The sequence below is a fragment of the Aquarana catesbeiana genome, linkage group LG06 (genome assembly GCF_042186555.1).
Source record: "Aquarana catesbeiana isolate 2022-GZ linkage group LG06, ASM4218655v1, whole genome shotgun sequence".
NCBI classification, from domain to species: Eukaryota; Metazoa; Chordata; class Amphibia; order Anura; family Ranidae; genus Aquarana; species Aquarana catesbeiana.
In genome coordinates, this window is record NC_133329.1 from 259,637,541 (window position 1) to 259,654,448 (window position 16,908).

At 43.2% G+C, this 16,908-nt stretch overlaps 1 protein-coding gene across 1 annotated transcript in view; it reads left to right on the forward strand.

Annotated features, from left to right (window-relative positions):
- The window catches only part of LOC141146726 (aldehyde oxidase-like), a 230,454-nt gene that overhangs the window by 111,396 nt on the left and 102,150 nt on the right, over positions 1 to 16,908 (forward strand). The window contains exons 14-20 of the mRNA XM_073633234.1: positions 10,892 to 11,076; positions 11,594 to 11,756; positions 11,839 to 11,913; positions 14,034 to 14,203; positions 14,530 to 14,656; positions 14,953 to 15,075; positions 15,281 to 15,377. Of these exons, the coding sequence (XP_073489335.1) occupies positions 10,892 to 11,076; positions 11,594 to 11,756; positions 11,839 to 11,913; positions 14,034 to 14,203; positions 14,530 to 14,656; positions 14,953 to 15,075; positions 15,281 to 15,377 (940 nt within the window). The remainder of the gene's footprint in view (positions 1 to 10,891; positions 11,077 to 11,593; positions 11,757 to 11,838; positions 11,914 to 14,033; positions 14,204 to 14,529; positions 14,657 to 14,952; positions 15,076 to 15,280; positions 15,378 to 16,908) is intronic.

The following is a 16,908-nucleotide window of genomic DNA, read 5'->3' on the forward strand; positions in this document are numbered from 1 at the left end:
CCTATCACGTCTCCAACTAATCTTTGACCACTTCCATCAGCTCATTCCCCACAGTTACAACCTTTTGTAATACCAGCCCCACCCTATTAGATTGTAAGCTCTTCTGAACAGGGCCCTCTTAATCCTCTTGTATTTTATTGCATTATAACTGTAGTTTCCCCTTTTTTATTGTAAAGCGCTGCATAAACTGTTGGCGCTATATAAATCCTGTATAATAATAATATAACTGAATAAAAGACAAATACAACTCAAGTAAATCAACTGTGTAATAATGACTGACGGTTAAGAGCGATAGAACTCAACAATGTTATCTGGCTGCTTCTAGGAGAATTCTCAAGGTGAATAACCCCAGAAGCAGAGGTAACTACACACAAATGACAAATTGCAGTATGAACAATAACACTTCAACAGGATAATCGCCAGCCCTACTTAAAGAGGAAGTAAACCCTGATGGGTTTTACTTCCTCTTTATTCCCCTGCAAAGTAAAAGCATAATTGGCTAGTAAGCAAACGAAAGCCCGCAATGTCTGCAATGCCGCAATGTCCCTGCTGGTGGAAGCATCTATCTTCGCCTCTCTTCCTTCTGGGGCCCCGGACTCCGGCTCTGTGACGGGCCAGAGCCGGAGCCAGGTGACATCACTTGAGCACACGCTGGGGAAGAAACGGCCGATATATGTAAAAATGTCTCAGTGGGGTTTACAACCACTTTAAGTTGGGTTCTATGAATCCAGGCAAGAGAAGGGCAGAGGAATGACCCTTTCTTATATCAGACCTTTCCCTTCTGTCCCCTGACACCACAGTCCCAAAGAACCGCAAACACTGTACCTAGCCCTGAGCCCTGGGGTGTATGTATGGGCCCGTATGTTACCAGTGACTTTAATCCTTTGAGGGGAAATGGGTTGTAGTCCCTGGAAAGAAGGTCTTGAATCTTCAGCTAGCTACTTTAGTTTAGTGCATGTAGGTGTCTTGTTTGGCAGGAGTGATGCAAAGTGTACTGCGGAACTCCTGAAGCAGAAAGAACACTCTTACTGCCTGGCAGAGGATGAGTGCAGCACAGTGTTCTATTTGTGTAGGCAAAAATAGGCAAAGTTGTCTGCATGCAGTGTCTCTGTAAGATGGGCAAGTGCCCATTCACTGATCCTGCAACCAAAGCCCAAGGGAGGTGTCCTGCAACAGGCAGGCTCTTTGGGTTGCACACCTGGCTACCCCACAACCAGAACACTTCACACCGTCTGTACAGTTGCGCCTGGAGAATGCACCTAGAATCCCACTAGCAAACGTTTTGTTTTCTTAGATCTTGTTAAGTTCTGTTTCCAGATCCTGGAGGCTCTGTAGAGTTTTGAGTGAGAAAAGATCCATTCCTAGGTTCACATCTTACCTGGTAGCAAGACCTAATTTATAAGTCTCAGCTGTCTCCAGACCTTCAAACTGTATATGTCAACTGACTTATGCTCAGAGTTCCATCACTCTCTCTGTAGTGAGAACTTGTTGCTAGGTGAATAGGCTACCTTCTGGAAGAACACTAAAAAGGTACACATGCGGCCTGTTTTTTGGGGAACCAATTAAAAGCCACCCTGTTAGTCAGAAACTGACATGCACTGTATCCTAAAATATTGATTTCTAGCGCATAATTTATCTTAATATTTTGGCTTCTATCGCAAAAAGTGTCATATTTTAGTCACATGACCCAAGCTGATATTCCAAAATAAACAGGACAAAAAAGTGCCATTTTTTAATATATGCTTAAAAGTAATTATTCTTCAGACAATCTTGGCAAACATTTAAATACCAGGTTTAATCAGTTAAAGCTCAACTCCGGGATATAAGCAACCCACCTCTTACTATCCCCCTCATGCTCATCTAACAGCTGGTATGAATAAAAAAGCTATCAAAATGCCCATTTTACATAAATTGGAACTAACCTCCCCAAAAATACTCACCTCCACCTTCCAAAAGTGTGGCAGTTACATCCTTTGTCACCCACTCTTATCCTCTCTCTGGGCTACTCCTGGATCCCAGAATTTCAGACTCTTGATTGGCCAGTGCGGTATGAGGTCAGCCAGAGTGTGCAGGGAATGTTTGCTGAGCTGCATATGCGCAGCTCAGTGTACATTCAATAAATTACTACAAGTGGGCAAGTAATTGTGTGTTATTAAAGAAGAGACATAACATGTTTCTTCTACAATAAAGAGCTTACTGCTTGAAGTTTTTGGCAAGTTAGATTTAGTTCCACCTTAACTGAAACAACGGTCACATGATGACCCCCCTCTCTTCTTTAGGTTTCTTTCTGGGGGCTGTCAACTGATGTCCATATTACTGCCTGCTTGATGTGGACACTTCTGTTTCCTGGAGGTAACATTTTAAGTGGCCAGGTGCTTTCTCATAGGCTCCAGAGGCAGGAGAACTCACTGGGGTGATGAGTAGGGATGAGCTATGAGTTCGAGTCGAACCCATGTTCGATCATTCGCCGAATTTCGAACGTTATGGGCCGTTTGTGCCAAATCCGAGTGGCGCGTCACGGCCCATAATTCACTGCGACATCGCAGTGCATTGCTGGCTGATGATTGGCCAAGCATGCACTATGACACGCATGCTTGGCCAATCACAGCACCGTCTGTACAGAGAGCTGTAATTGGCCAAAGCCAGGGTGGCTTTGGCCAATTATGGCTCAGGGGGTTTAGTACACACCCCACACTATATAAGGCCGCCTGCATGGCGGCCTTGTGTAGTGTGTTGCTACACAGAGAGACAGTGTAATTTGATTTAAGTTGGATAGAGTAGGCAGGCGAGTCAGTTAGCTGAACCTGAACTTACAGTGTATTGTGTGTGTGTGTATATATATATATATATATATATATATATATATATATATATATATATACATCCATGCATCCTAGGTGTTGTGTGTGTGTGTGTGTGTATGTATGTATATATATATATATATACATACACACACACACACACACACTGTATTCAGTTTAGCTAGATCCGTTCCTGTTATTCTCTTCCTACTGACAGGCAGGCAGGTGTTTTTACAATATTTACAGCTACCTGAAAAAAATTGCTGGTGTTCTTCTGATCCTATTAGCTGCAGTATTTACAGTTCGTGTAGTGCGTCCTCTGCACAGTGTGCACTTAAAGCTACCTAAAGAAAAAAGGCGGTGTTCTTCTGATCCTATTAGTACCGCAGGCAGCTGCAGTATTTACAGTCAGTGCAGTGCGTCCTCTGCACAGTGTGCTCCTAAAGCTACCTGAAGAAAATTGGTGGTGTTCTTCTGATCCTATTAGTACCACAGGCAGCTGCAGTATTTACAGTTAGTGTAGTGCGTCCTCTGCACAGTGTGCACCTAAAGCTAACTGAAGAAAATTGGTGGTGTTCTTCTGATTCTATTAGTACTGCAGGCAGCTGCAGTATTTACAGTTAGTGTAGTGCTTCCTCTGAACAGTGTGCACCTAAAGCTACCTGAAGAAAATTGGTGGTGTTCTTCTGATCCTATTAGTACCACAGGCAGGCAGCTGCAGTATTTACAGTTAGTGTACTGCATCCTCTGCACAGTGTGCACCTAAAGCTACCTGAAGACAATTGCTGTTGTTCTGATCCTATTAATACCTTAGGCAGGCAGCTACAGTATTTACAGTTAGTGTACTGTGTCCTCTGCACAGTGTGCACCTAAAGCTACCTGAAGACAATTGCTGGTGTTCTCATACTAATAATACTACTGCAGTATCAGTATATATATATATACATCCAAGCTTTGTGCAGCTACATCTCACTGCAAGCCATTAGTATGTCTTGAAGGTCAACAAGGAAAGGCAGACAGTCACAAGCCAATAAAAGAGGGCAAGCAGGCTGTGTGTCTAGAGGCAACAGTGCTAGTCGTGGAGACGGTGCATCCTCATCAGCACGTGGCTGTGGGACACGCTTGTCTTCTTTTTTCAGCAGCTGGCCATGTTGAGCAGCAACATGCGGAAGACTTGGTAGAGTGGATGACCAAGCCGTCCTCATCCTCTCTCACCCAGGCTCAGGGTACTTGGTCTGGCAAAGCAGCTGCCAACGCGGCCTCTTTCCTCGGCTCAATGGCATCAGTCACTCCTTCCCTAGCCCCACCATGTCCTCCTGAGGATTCCCCCGAACTGTTTGACCACAGTGTTGGGTACATGCTCCAGGAGGATGCCCAGCGTTTTGAAGGCTCCGATGATGGTACCCAGCTAGAGGAAGGCAGTAACTTGAGCCCAGAGAGAGGGGGTGCCCAAGAAGGACATCAATCTGGCAGTCATGTTCCCCCAAGGATCCTTGAAAAAGTCACGTGACCGTGACGCAATGCGTGGGAGGAGCCAAGGACGCTCTGTGCAGACTGGCAGTATCACACAGTGTACTGCAGCGATTCTGCTCCTGTCTGAGGCGGCTGACTGCTATAGTGAAACCTGCATATGCCTTATCATTATAAGGCGCACGTGAGTTGATTGAAGTTTGCCTGTGTACCTTGGTATCAAAACTATTGCACAATGATCGTTTTTTTCTCTTATCTGCTCTGTCAATGAGATCTGGTTGTGATTGTCACATCTGATGTGAACAGAAGCAAAAGAAACATTGTTGCCATAAGTATCAATGAGCACCTTAATTAAGCAAGTGTGTGTTTTTTCTAAACAGCTTTGCTAGTGGAACCTGATCAAAGCTCTATGTCAACCGGATTATACATTTTACATATTGAACCTTTTTGAATACATTCCTATTTATTCTTTATGTGGATTTTTATACATTTGGTGTCACTAATTCATTATAATTTTACACATTTTTATTGCTGGACTTTCCTTTAGGAATTCTTACTCACTGCTGGATTTATTTGAGCATTTATATTTATTCATCTTTTTTTCACATTGTGAAGTGCTTCAAATGTTATAATTTAATCTGCTATCGATACACCGACGTCAGATTGTGCCAGGCAACTTTCCCTGCCCCAGCTGCTGCACCGCCGAAAGAAGTTCACTCCCAGCCATCCACATGCCCAGCGGATGAATGCTAGCACTTCAACTGCTGCTTTTTCAGTTGGTAGACTCTGCCCCCTTCCGTGAGTTTGTGGAATGTGCGGTTCCTCAGTGGCAGGTTCCCAAATGCCACTTTTTCTCACGGAAGGCGATTCTGGCTCTCTAACGGCATGTGGAAGGCAATGTCTTGGCCTCGCTGGACAGGGCCGTCAGCGGTAAGGTGCATATTACCGCTGACTCTTGGTCCAGCAGGCATGGACAGGGACGTTACCTATCTTTCACCTCGCACTGGGTGACTCTTCAGGCAGCTGGGAAGGATGCAGGACAGGGTGCAGTAGTGTTGGAGGTTGTTCCGCCACCACGCCTCCAAAATTCTACTAGTGGCGATTCTGCCACACCTCTCCCCTCCACCCCCTCCTCTTCTTCTTCCTCCATGGCCTCTTCCTGTGCTGATTTGTCCTCAAAACCAGCGGTGCTGCGTAGGCATTCAAGGGGCTACGCAAGCACGTAGGCAAAAAGATGCCATGCGGTGCTTGAGCTGGTGTGCTTGGGGGACAGGAGCCACACTGAGATTCTGTCAGCTCTGCAGGGGCAGGTTCAGAGGTGGTTGACGCCACGCCAGTTTAAGGCAGGTATGGCGGTTTGCGACAATGGCACCAACCTCCTCTCCGCCCTCCGACAGGGACAACTGACCCATGTGCCCTGTTTGGCTCATGTCCTTAACTTTGCGGTGCAGCGGTTCTTGGGCAGGTACCTGGGCTTACAGGATGTCCCGAGACAGGCCAGGAAAGTTTGTGTGCATTTCCGCAGGTCATATAATGCCAGTGTTCGGCTGGCTGACCTCCAAAAGGAATTTAACCTGCCCAAGAACCACCTAATCTGTGACATGCCCACCAGGTGGAACTCAATGTTGGACATGTGGCAGCGCCTGCACACGCAGCAGAGGGCCATCAATGAGTACCTATGTGACTATGGCACCAGGACAGGGTCAGGGGACCTTGTTGTTTTTCCCCATGCCAGTGAGCTATGATTAGGGATGCATGCACTGTCCTGCCATCATTTGAGGAGGCCACGAGGATGGTGAGCAGTGACAGTGCATGCATCAGTGACACTGTCCCTCTTGTCCACCTGTTGGAGCACACGCTGTGTGGAATAATGGACAGGGCACTTGAGGCAGAACAGAGGGAGGAAAAGGAGGACTTCCTTACCTCTTAAGACCCCCTTTATCCAGACAGTGTTCCTGCGTGCCCGCCGATCACACAGGAAGAGGAGGATTGTGTAAGCATGGAGGTGGAGCCTGGCACTCAGCATTAGCAGCCGTCTTTAAGGGATCATTTACAGTCTGAAGAAACCCATTGACTTGTACGTGGCTGGGAGGAGGTGGCTGCGGATCATGTCGTCCTTAGTGACCCAGAGGACTCTGGACCGAATGCATCAGCAAACCTACGCTGCATGGCCTCCCTGATCCTGCAAAGCCTGCGGAAGGATCCTCGTATTCGTGGTATCAAGGGGAGGGATGATTACTGGCTGGCAACCCTCCTTGATCCACGTTACAAGGGTAAGGTTGCGGACCTTATCTTGCCGTCGCAGAGGGAGAAGAGGATGAAACATCTTAGGGAGGCCTTGCAGAAAGGTTTGTGTAACGCGTTTCCAGAGCCTGGGAGGTAACAATTTCCTGGTCCTCCTGGACAACGTGTTGCTGAGGCTTCGGTCAGTCACAGAAGGAGCGGTGGAGAAGGTGGCCGTCTGACCGATGCGTTCAGACAATTTTTTAGTCCGCAGCCTCAAGGTCTGATCGGTTCCAACAACCATCGCCAGCGTCTGATTCACATGGTGCAGGATTACCTAGGGGCAAGATCAGACTTGGACACCTTTCCCACCGAAAATCCTCTGGGTTACTGGGTCTTGAGGATAGATCACTGGCCAGAGCTTGCACAGTATGCAATTGAGCTACTGGCCGGTCCTGCATCCAGCGTTCTTTCGGAATGCACATTCAGTGCTGCTAGAGGCTTTGTAACTGATCACAGGGTGCGCCTGTCCACTGAATCGGTCGATCGGCTGATCTTCATAAAAATGAATCAGTCTTGGATCACCAGCTACCAAGCACCTGATGCTGATGTAACCGATTGATTTTTTTTTATGTGAGATCCCTTCAAGACTGCCTATGCTGATGCTGAGTGACTATCCTGTTATGCTGAGTGACAATCCTCTTCCTACTCAATTTTCATGCTGATAGCTTGTAAGAACATTTTGGTTCTGGGGACCGCCACCAGTGGCCAAGGCCCAATTTTTCAGCCCCTGTTTAACAGGGACGTATAATTACAATTTTTGATGCAATACTTTGCAGCAGGGCTCATTCCTGCGCTCCAACTAGAGTATCTGTGAGGGGTTGCAGTGTTGTGGCACCAGCACCAGTGCCCAAGGCCCAATTTTTCAGCCCCTGTTTAACAGGGGTGTGTAATTACAATTTTTGATGCAATACTTTGCAGCAGGGCTCATTCCTGCGCTCCAACTAGAGTATCTGTGAGGGGTTGCAGTGTTGTGGCACCAGCACCAGTGCCCAAGGCCCAAATTGTCAGCCCCTGTTCAACAGCGGTGTATAATTACAATTTTTGATGCAATACTTTGCAGCAGGGCTCATTCCTGCGCTCCAACTATAGCATCTGTGAGGGGTTGCAGTGTTGTGGCACCAGTGCCTAAGGCCCAATTATTCTGCCCCTGTTCAACAGGGACATGTAATTACAATTCTTGATCTAATATTTCACAGCAGGGCCCATTTCTGCGCCCACCAAGAGTAACTATGAGGGCTTACAGTGTTGTGGCAACACCACCACCAAAGGCCCAATTTGTCTGCCCCTGTTCAACAGGTGCATGTAATTACAATTCTTGATCTAAAATTTCACATCAGGGCCTGTTCCTGCGCCCACCAGGAGTAACTGTGAGGGCTTACAGTGTTGTGGCAACACCAACACCTAAGGCCCCAATTTCTGCAGAGTATATAGGGCAGGCCCCTACTTTCAAACATCCAACTTACAAACGACTCCTACTTGCAAACGGAAAGAGTCAACAGTAAGTGAGATGAAATCTCCCCCTAGCAAGGGAAATTCTTTCCTGTAAGAGTTACTATGGGAAAAACGTGTCTCCTCTTCAGTAATGCTTTATCACCAATCCTTGTTTTACTAAAAACCCCAAATTTTCAAAAAACATTTGAAATTGGGACAGAAAGTGATGTGAAATCTTCTGAAGAGGTGCACAGACAGCAAAACAAATGTTACAGGGGTGATAAACCTTCCCTATGTTTTCCAAAAAGCTTAAAAATAGATTTTTTTGGCTGGAGCTACACTTTAAAAATGTACCAGTTCAAAATTACAGATTCTACTTAACAACAAACCTACAGTCCCTGTCTTGTTTGCACCGCCTGTATACTGCTGTTCATAGTATATAGAGCCTGGGGGCCCCACGCCTTTCCTTTTTTTAATTTGGGTGCGGGGTTCCCCTTAATATCCATACAAGACCCAAAGGGCCTGGTAATGGACTGGGGGGTGTGGGGTACTCATGCCGTTTTGTCTCACTGATTTTCATCCATATTGCCGGGACCCGACATTACTTTAAAGCCGCAAGCAGTTTTAAATGACTTTTATTCCTTTAAAAATGTCATTTTGTGCAGGGACTGTTCTAAGCACAGGAAACGCGCCACTTTACAGGCATACTATAGACATCCGCCCAGGTACGATATTTAAAGGAATATTTCACTTTTTTTTTCACTTTAGGCATCATTAAAATCACTGCTCCCAAAAAAATGGACGTTTTTAAAACTTTTTTTTTGCATTGATACATGTCCCCTGGGGCAGGACCCGGGTCCCCAAACCCTTTTTAGGACAATAACTTGCATATTAGCCTTTAAAATTAGCACTTTTGATTTTGAACTTTCGAGTCCCATAGACTTTAATAGGGTTCTAAAGTTCGCGCAAACTTTTGGTCCGTTCGCAGGTTCTGGTGTGAACCGAACCAGGGGGTGTTCGGCTCATCCCTAGTGATGAGGGGACCATTCACAAAAAGATAATGAGCAGGGAAAAAGCTTGATGCCAGGGCAGGTTATTCATTTTGCTCATAGAGGAAACAGTAACTTTGATCCATTACAATGCAGAATGGTTTAGGAAGGGGTGTTTGGAATAAAGACGGGGAGTAAGGTAATTAATGCACAATGCAACATTTTAATTAATTTTTTCCTGGAGTTTGACTTTTTTAATCAAAAAAGGAAACCCCCAATCTTTTTCAGCTGGTAAGCAGGTTGAAATAGCCAGATAGGTGCTGTCCTGGGCCAGGTGTATAGGAGTTAATGCCTTTCCCAGTTCTTTGATCTTTTGGTGGGTTCTGCTCAGGGTCCAGCCCACTAACCCTGTGGTATATAAATATGAGACAGTGGTCTGGTATGAGAGTTCAACCCTCGAGATAGAGTTTCGTCCAAGTATAGAGAGTTTGGGGAGTTCACCTGTGGAGAGCCCAAAAGTGAGAGAGATAGGGCCTGTAAGGGAGAGAGACAGAGAATGATACCTGCAAGGAGGAGAAGGAGGTCATCTATCACCATCGGGATGTAAAGTCATCTGAACCTGGATTTCACCCTAAAGACGCCAGCACTGGAGTATGCCTCTGAAATACTTACATGTGCATGAAAGTGCCTCTGAAGGGCTGTAATTGCTTGGACTTCACCTTTTTCGGGTATGCTGGGGCAGCACATGCCTTTAGTTAGGAGTAGGAATGTAGGAAAAACCTTGCACTTGTATGTTGGACATTTTTTACTTTTCGAAAGTAAAGTATAGAAACGTTGTCCTTGCCTGGTCTGAAGTTACCAAAAGTGGTGTATCGCAAGTAACCAGTACACACTTTAAGTGGCTCTTAACACTTTGAGGTATGAAGATTTTGGTGTGGAGTGGAGTAATGTGAAGACATAAGTAGTTACCCATGGTAACGAAAGTTTAACAAGCAGCCTGTTGGCACTCCTTCCACCAGTGATCTGTTCCTCAGAGAAACAGGAGCAGATCTGAGCCGCAGAGTTTTCCAACTTGTACAGAGGTACAGAAGTTCAATGGTTAAGTTAAGTGCACTTGTGGAGTCCACGCAGAGTGCAAGGCTAGGCCCACTCCACTACTGGGGAGTAGTAGTGGAAAACACTGGACAGGTGGATGTGGTCAGAGCGCAGCATGTCCCCCCTAAATGCATATTACAAAGAAGGTGTACACTGACACGGGAAACCAAGAGTTAACTGGAAAACAGTTGCAGTGCGCATGTACATGGTGTACGTTCATCTCTAACAGTAGAGGTCCGCCTAAAGGTTGAGTATTGCCCCACGGCAGCCTCAGCCTTGTCCCAGGGCATTAATGAAGATGGCACACAGTAAAGGTACCCCATGTGTAGTATACAGTAGTGACTAGCGTAGCTTAGAAGAACCCACCCTAGGGGAGGCCTCTCATGTGACCCTTGCTTGGCGCCCAACATTGAGGCTCTGACAAAACAACCCCCCGCCTAGCCCTTACAAGCTAATTACCCATATTTAAATATAAGTCTTAGTGATTTCAAGTAAGTATAAACAATGTTTAAATACACTTGCATAAATGAAGCAGACTACTATAGATTTAGTAGGTTTTAATACCCCAGGTAGCATGCAGCTCATGAGAAAGCAATGTTTTTCAGCAAACTATAATAAGCTAAATTCAGTTGGGTATATGAGTCATAGCAAAACGATTGTTTGTGTGAAGTTAATGCTCTTATGGTCCTTTAATCTTTACATTCATTGGTGTGAAACAGAAGTAGCTCAGATTAGCCATTATACCTATCCATTGCCAATGATGATGAATGAAATACATGGTATAAATTATTTTATTCTGATTCTTGTTCATGTTCACAGGGAGATCATTTATCGGCACTGAGACAAGCCCAGCGTAGGCAGAATGCACTGCCCATTGTCACAGCTGGAATGAAAGTTCAATTTGGAGAAGGCACAGACATTATCAAAGACATTCGTATATTCTATGGGGGAGTTGGAGCCAGCACAGTGTGTGCAAAAGCCACCAGTAAAGCACTAATTGGAAAGTAAGCCAATAATAAAAATATTGAAAATCTATTTTTTTTCATTTAATGAAAGGCAGCACAGTGGCTTGCACTTCTGACATGCAGCACTAGGGTCCTTAGTGAAAATAGATGCAAGGATAACCAAATCATTTTTATTTAGCCATCCAGCTCAACTAGTGCTTGAATTTGGGTGTCTTGATGTTCAGTAGATTTGATTGTACATATGATTATGTGTATGGTGTGCTGACAATTGAAGTGGTGGCAAAGTGACCATATATAGATAGATTCCTTCTCCCTGTGCCTGCATCTTTCATCCACCTCTATTGATACAACATATTGCATGGATACTGAGTTAACATTGTTACATATACATATATCAACCTTTAGAAGGGTTTAGGAATGTTGTGTTTAGGTCCAAAAATATCTGATCTGTCAAGTAACAGGTTCATGTTTGAGTGAACGATGTGGTTGAAGCTAGATGTTATCTCATAGCTTAGTAATGCTAATGTAAGTAATAAATACCTTATTTACTTTTTAGGCACTGGAATGAGGAAATACTAGGTGAGGCCTGCAAGCTAATTCTTGATGAGGTTTCTCTGCCACCTTCAGCTCCTGGTGGGATGGTTGAATACAAGAGAACATTGACCATCAGCTTCTTTTTCAAATTCTACCTGGAGGTGCTGCAGGCCCTGGACCAGCTGGTAGGTTTATAAAGAACCCCTAAAGAGATTAATTTTCACTGTAAAATACCTGTACTTAGATCATCATTACCTTCTTTTCCAGGATCCTAGTAATCCAGATATCAGTGCTTTAATGCAGTTACAGTCTTCTCCTGTGGAACACACTCAGACCTATCAGGTAATAAAATTATAATTAATTATATTATTGCACCAACTAAACCTAAGAGTAGGGGAAAAAGAAATGGTGAGGAAAAAGAAATGTCATTAAATTTAGCCTGCCGTGCAAAATATGTGAAATCCGCGTAGCTGATCACTCACCTCCTAATACTGATGCGTGTACATGGGTATTAGTCCCAAACAGAGGTTATTATACTGATCACCGTGAGATCATCCTGGTCATGAATAGGAAACCAGTGGATACAGGTCCATTGCTGCTGAACCCAGCATGTCATGTACAGCTAAATGGCTCCATTTTATGTATTTAATTAGATGTGGGTAAGTCTTGGCAGTGTTTCTTTTTGCGGTCTCCTTTCTTTTCTGGCTACTTTCCTTACATGTAATGCTTTGAGACTGGAGAGAGGATGGAGAGAGGAATTGTTTGCTGTATACTGTATATTTTAAAGGTATTCTAGGACTTGTAGGGGTTGTGATGGGTTGTGGGTTTTTTTTTTTATCTTTTTGTGTGGTAATCTGCCAGAACAGAATTTCTATAGCAGATAAAACTACTCATATACTGTATATGTATTTTTCTTCTTACAAAAAAGAAAAAAGTGGGGTAAGTGGCGCTACCCTATTAAACCGTATAGTGTAAGCAAATTATAAGTGAATGCCCTGCCTCCAGGGGAGGAAGGAAATACCTATCCTGTTGGGGCTGGGTGTGTATAAATATATCAGTCAGTGGTGGATATAAAAGTGTGATATAGCAGAAACCCTGCTAGATGAGAAAATGGATTCCTGTGTACTTATAAAGGCAGATATGTATAGTTGGTCAGACAAAAATTTGTCCTAGGCATAGCTGTGCACAAAAATGTGGGAAAATATAATATATATCTATGTTTACCAAGCCAATAATGTGAACTAAAACCATACATATATATGAAACCTCCAAAATGACATAACAAAAAATATATATATATTTAGCAAGCAAAAAATCAGTTTCTTATGTGAGATCCCAATGACAGGAGTATGTAAAAAGTATAACAAATATATATGTGAGAGATATATATAAAAAATATATATAAACCAAGTCCCATACAAATTGTGCGTGAAAAATCAAATTAGGATAAAAATAAAAAATAAAATATAAGAAATAATAAAAATAAATATAGAGTCCCAAGGTGTAAAGTATATATCACAGGAGTGTAATTCCAGAGTGACCGGTTATGATCCTTTCGGATGACTTCGGTGCTCAGCAAATTGGGTGACTTGTGGTGCTCCCCCCGTTGTGTCCCCACTCACCAAATGTTGTCATCCCTACAGGGGTAATAGGCATATGTGGGTGGTCATGGATAGGCTTCCTCCTAGGCTCTCCCATTGTTCCGTCTATAGGTCTATCAGGATCCACCAGCTGTTTTCACAGAAAAGGGGTTACACTGGTCAGCACCTTCCCAAAAATCACTCCACAGTGCTCAGAACTGATTTTTGGTAAGGTGCTGACCAGTGTGACCCCTTATCTGTGAAAACAGCTGGAGGATCCATTTTATGTGGTGGTAGTGAATCTACACATGGGTTCAAGGTGAAGGAAGTTTGTCTGATCACTGGGATACAAGAGGGATCATATGTTCATCACTTCCTAAGAGACTTTATTTAGTATTATACACGTGGACTTTTGTTTATTTACTGGATTGGTGTTAGCGCAACACACTAGGTTTCTGTTACAAAATAAGTTCAAACTTTGACAATGTGTTGACATTTTTTTTCCACTGCAGCATGGCCTACTAAATGTATATACAAAGCTATTTAAATTAGAAAAATACAGACACTACTTGTTTGCCACATGATTCATCAAATCCCACTAATGAAACTTGTAGGGTGCTAGAGAATGTCTGCAGTCGGACAAGAAGTTGTTCAGGGAGCGAGAGCGCTATTGATGAGAGCAGTGTTTGGGAGGTTTGTTGGACCATTGGAGAGCACTAGAGGCTGCTGCCTTGTGTGAGAGAGCCATGGTCTGACTTACCTATGTGCTGTCAGCCAGGGTATTCCTGTATTTGGAGCCTTACTGCATTGCCGTAATGAATAGCAAAGGTTCAGTTGAGCTTTAAGCATTCGGTAAAATGACACATGAATTCATTCTACTAGAATGTCCCTGAAGATCAGCCTTCCCAGGACCCTGTTGGAAGACCCCTTGTTCATCGTTCAGGAATCAAGCAGGCCACAGGAGAGGCAATTTACACAGATGACATGCCATGTGTGGATGGAGAGCTCTTTCTGAGATTTGTCACCAGCTCCAGGCCACATGCTAAAATCATGTAAGTCAGAAGACAATAGACATAATTATAAAATGACTGCTAATATTTAGAAAAAAACAAAGTATTGAATATCTTGTGCATCTCATGTGTCTTAAATTTAGCTGTATAAAAAATGATTAATACAATTAATGTGGTTGTTATCACATTTAATAATTAATTCTTCCACTTTTTTCATCTTGCTTCTGATATCATTTTTTATTTTAGCTGAATGAACTACCTAATATTATAAGATAATAGTAGAATAGGAATATGAAAAAGTTCAGTTTTTTCATATTCTTGTTCTTTATAAGATACTTTATGTAATGTTTGGGTCTCTTTTACTTTAGATCTATGGATTTTTCGGAAGTTCTCGCCATGCCAGGAGTAGCTACTGTTATAACAGCGGCTGATGTTCCTGGCACCAATGAGTGTTCTCATCATGGTGGATCAACACCTTTACTGGCACAGGGCGAGGTATAAAAGAGTTCAAGTTTTTAAAAGTCATAGATATGAATATAGTTATGTTTACTTGCTCTCTCTTTATGCTCTACAATCATGTAGCATAACCGCAGAATCTGGAGCACTGGAATGTAGGGAAGTTAGATAACACGGATTGTCAGAGAGGTGAGCACAGGAGTTCTTTTTATGCAGGAGAATTTCAGTTTGATTCTGCTCATAGTCTCTCAGAGTTCCTTTGGGGAAACATATTTAATTATTACAGTGATGTAATTGGAACTTCTTATTGATACCAAAGTATATCTGTTTTGCAGGTTTTCTGTGTGGGACAAATGATCTGTGCAGTGTTGGCTGACACCCCTGAGCAAGCAAAGAAGGCAGCTGCCAAAGTGAAGATCGTCTATGAGGATTTGGAGCCGGTCATTTTCACAATAGAGGTCCGCAGAAGCCATTCATTACACACATTCTGAGTGTGTTAGTGTTATGTTGATGGTGGTTGCATAGCCCTTTTGTCTGTTCATAGATAATGGTGTATTACTATAAGTTAAAATGCTACAAATGTTTATATACTGTACATTTTATGACATTTTATACAAGATAGTTTTTGCATGAATAGCAATAACTTTTTTTTTTTCATTTCAGGAGGCCATTAATCACAACTCATTTTACATGCCACAAAGACAGCTGGAGGTGGGGAATTTAGAAGAGGCATTTCAGAAAGCTGATCAGGTGCATGAAGGTAGAGTACATCTTGCTGCAACCATTCCTCAAATACTTCACGACTCATATGTAATAAATTAATTCTGTTATACTGAGCACAATACCTGCTACAATACTGTCTGTCACATTATCTTGTTATATGGGATTTTTGCTTTAAAGTGTAAACCTAAAATATATTTTTTAGTATGTTTTGCATCATGACTCACTGCATACAATTTTCTCAAGGTAATAATTGTGAATCTATTGCAAAGTGATTTACCTGGAGATCCTGTCTGTAACAGCACTTACTGTTGCAGGCTGAGAAAGCTAGTCCACTGTCTTGTAATTATCAGCAACAATGTCAGCCTGCTGTTTACACTGCTTCAGTTGGCCATTGGGATGCATGTCAGGTCTATCAGATAGGCACCCCAACAAACAACTGAAGGAGCACACATCAAGCTGACAATGCTGTTGCTAATTATGAGGACATGGCTTAGTGTTGTAAGTTTTGAACAGGGACAACTCTTACTGGCAGGATCTCCAGGTAAGAAACTTTGCAAATTGAATCTATTTCTGCATATCTAATGCTACATTACTGTGTGTGATAGTCACAGTAATGTAGCATTAGATACACAAAAAAAAATTATACAGAAAACTGTATACAGTGAGTCTTAAAGTGGTAAATTACATATACAATACAGTCTGTCACTAGCATTATCACAACAGTCATACATTTTCTGTTATCCTGTAACATAGTTTATTATCAGGTGATCATGTTACATAGTAGGTGAAGTTGAAAAAAGACACAAGTCCATCAAGTCCAACCTATGTGTGTGATTATATGTCATGTGATCCAAAAGCTTCTGATTGCTGCTTTCAGTTCGGCGCTGGTAACTGTGTTAGGAGCATGCACCGCACACGCTCTGGGCTCAGCTGTTTGGACAGCGTTCCACGCAAATATGCAGCCCCTCGGTGCCAAGGACCAGGCGCTGAGAGGCCCCATTTTTGCATGCGGTCGGCACCAAGGGGTTAAACTGACCAAGCTGTCCAGGAAAGGATGGCAGTTAGAGGGTTGAGACAAACCATTTAACACTCACAGGAGTGCCTACAGTGGTCAGCTTTTATTAATTTACAGTATGTAAAGTCTTTATCCCAAAACAGAAACACACTATTGCTGTAACTGCTTAAAAAGTGTTAACTGAAGCTTTTAATTGTTAGTCACCTATGTAAAGTCCAGGTCAGTTTTTTTTTGTTCAGCCCAGCGGTTGAACAAAACTATTAGTATATACCAGGCTTAAAGTGGTCCTAAAGTCAGAAGTTTTTTTTTAATCTTAGACCCCCTTTCACACTGGGGCGCTTTTCAGGTGTATTTAGCGCTAAAAATAGTACCTGTAAAGTGCCTCTCAAGCCACCCCAATGTGAAAGTCAGAATGCTTTCACACTGGGGCAGTGTGCTTGCAGGACGGGAAAAAAAGTCCTGCAAGCAGCATCTTTGGGGAGGTGGGGGAGCAGTGTATACACCGTTTCTCCACCGCCCTGCCCATTGAAATGATTGGCTAGCGCTGCCGAAG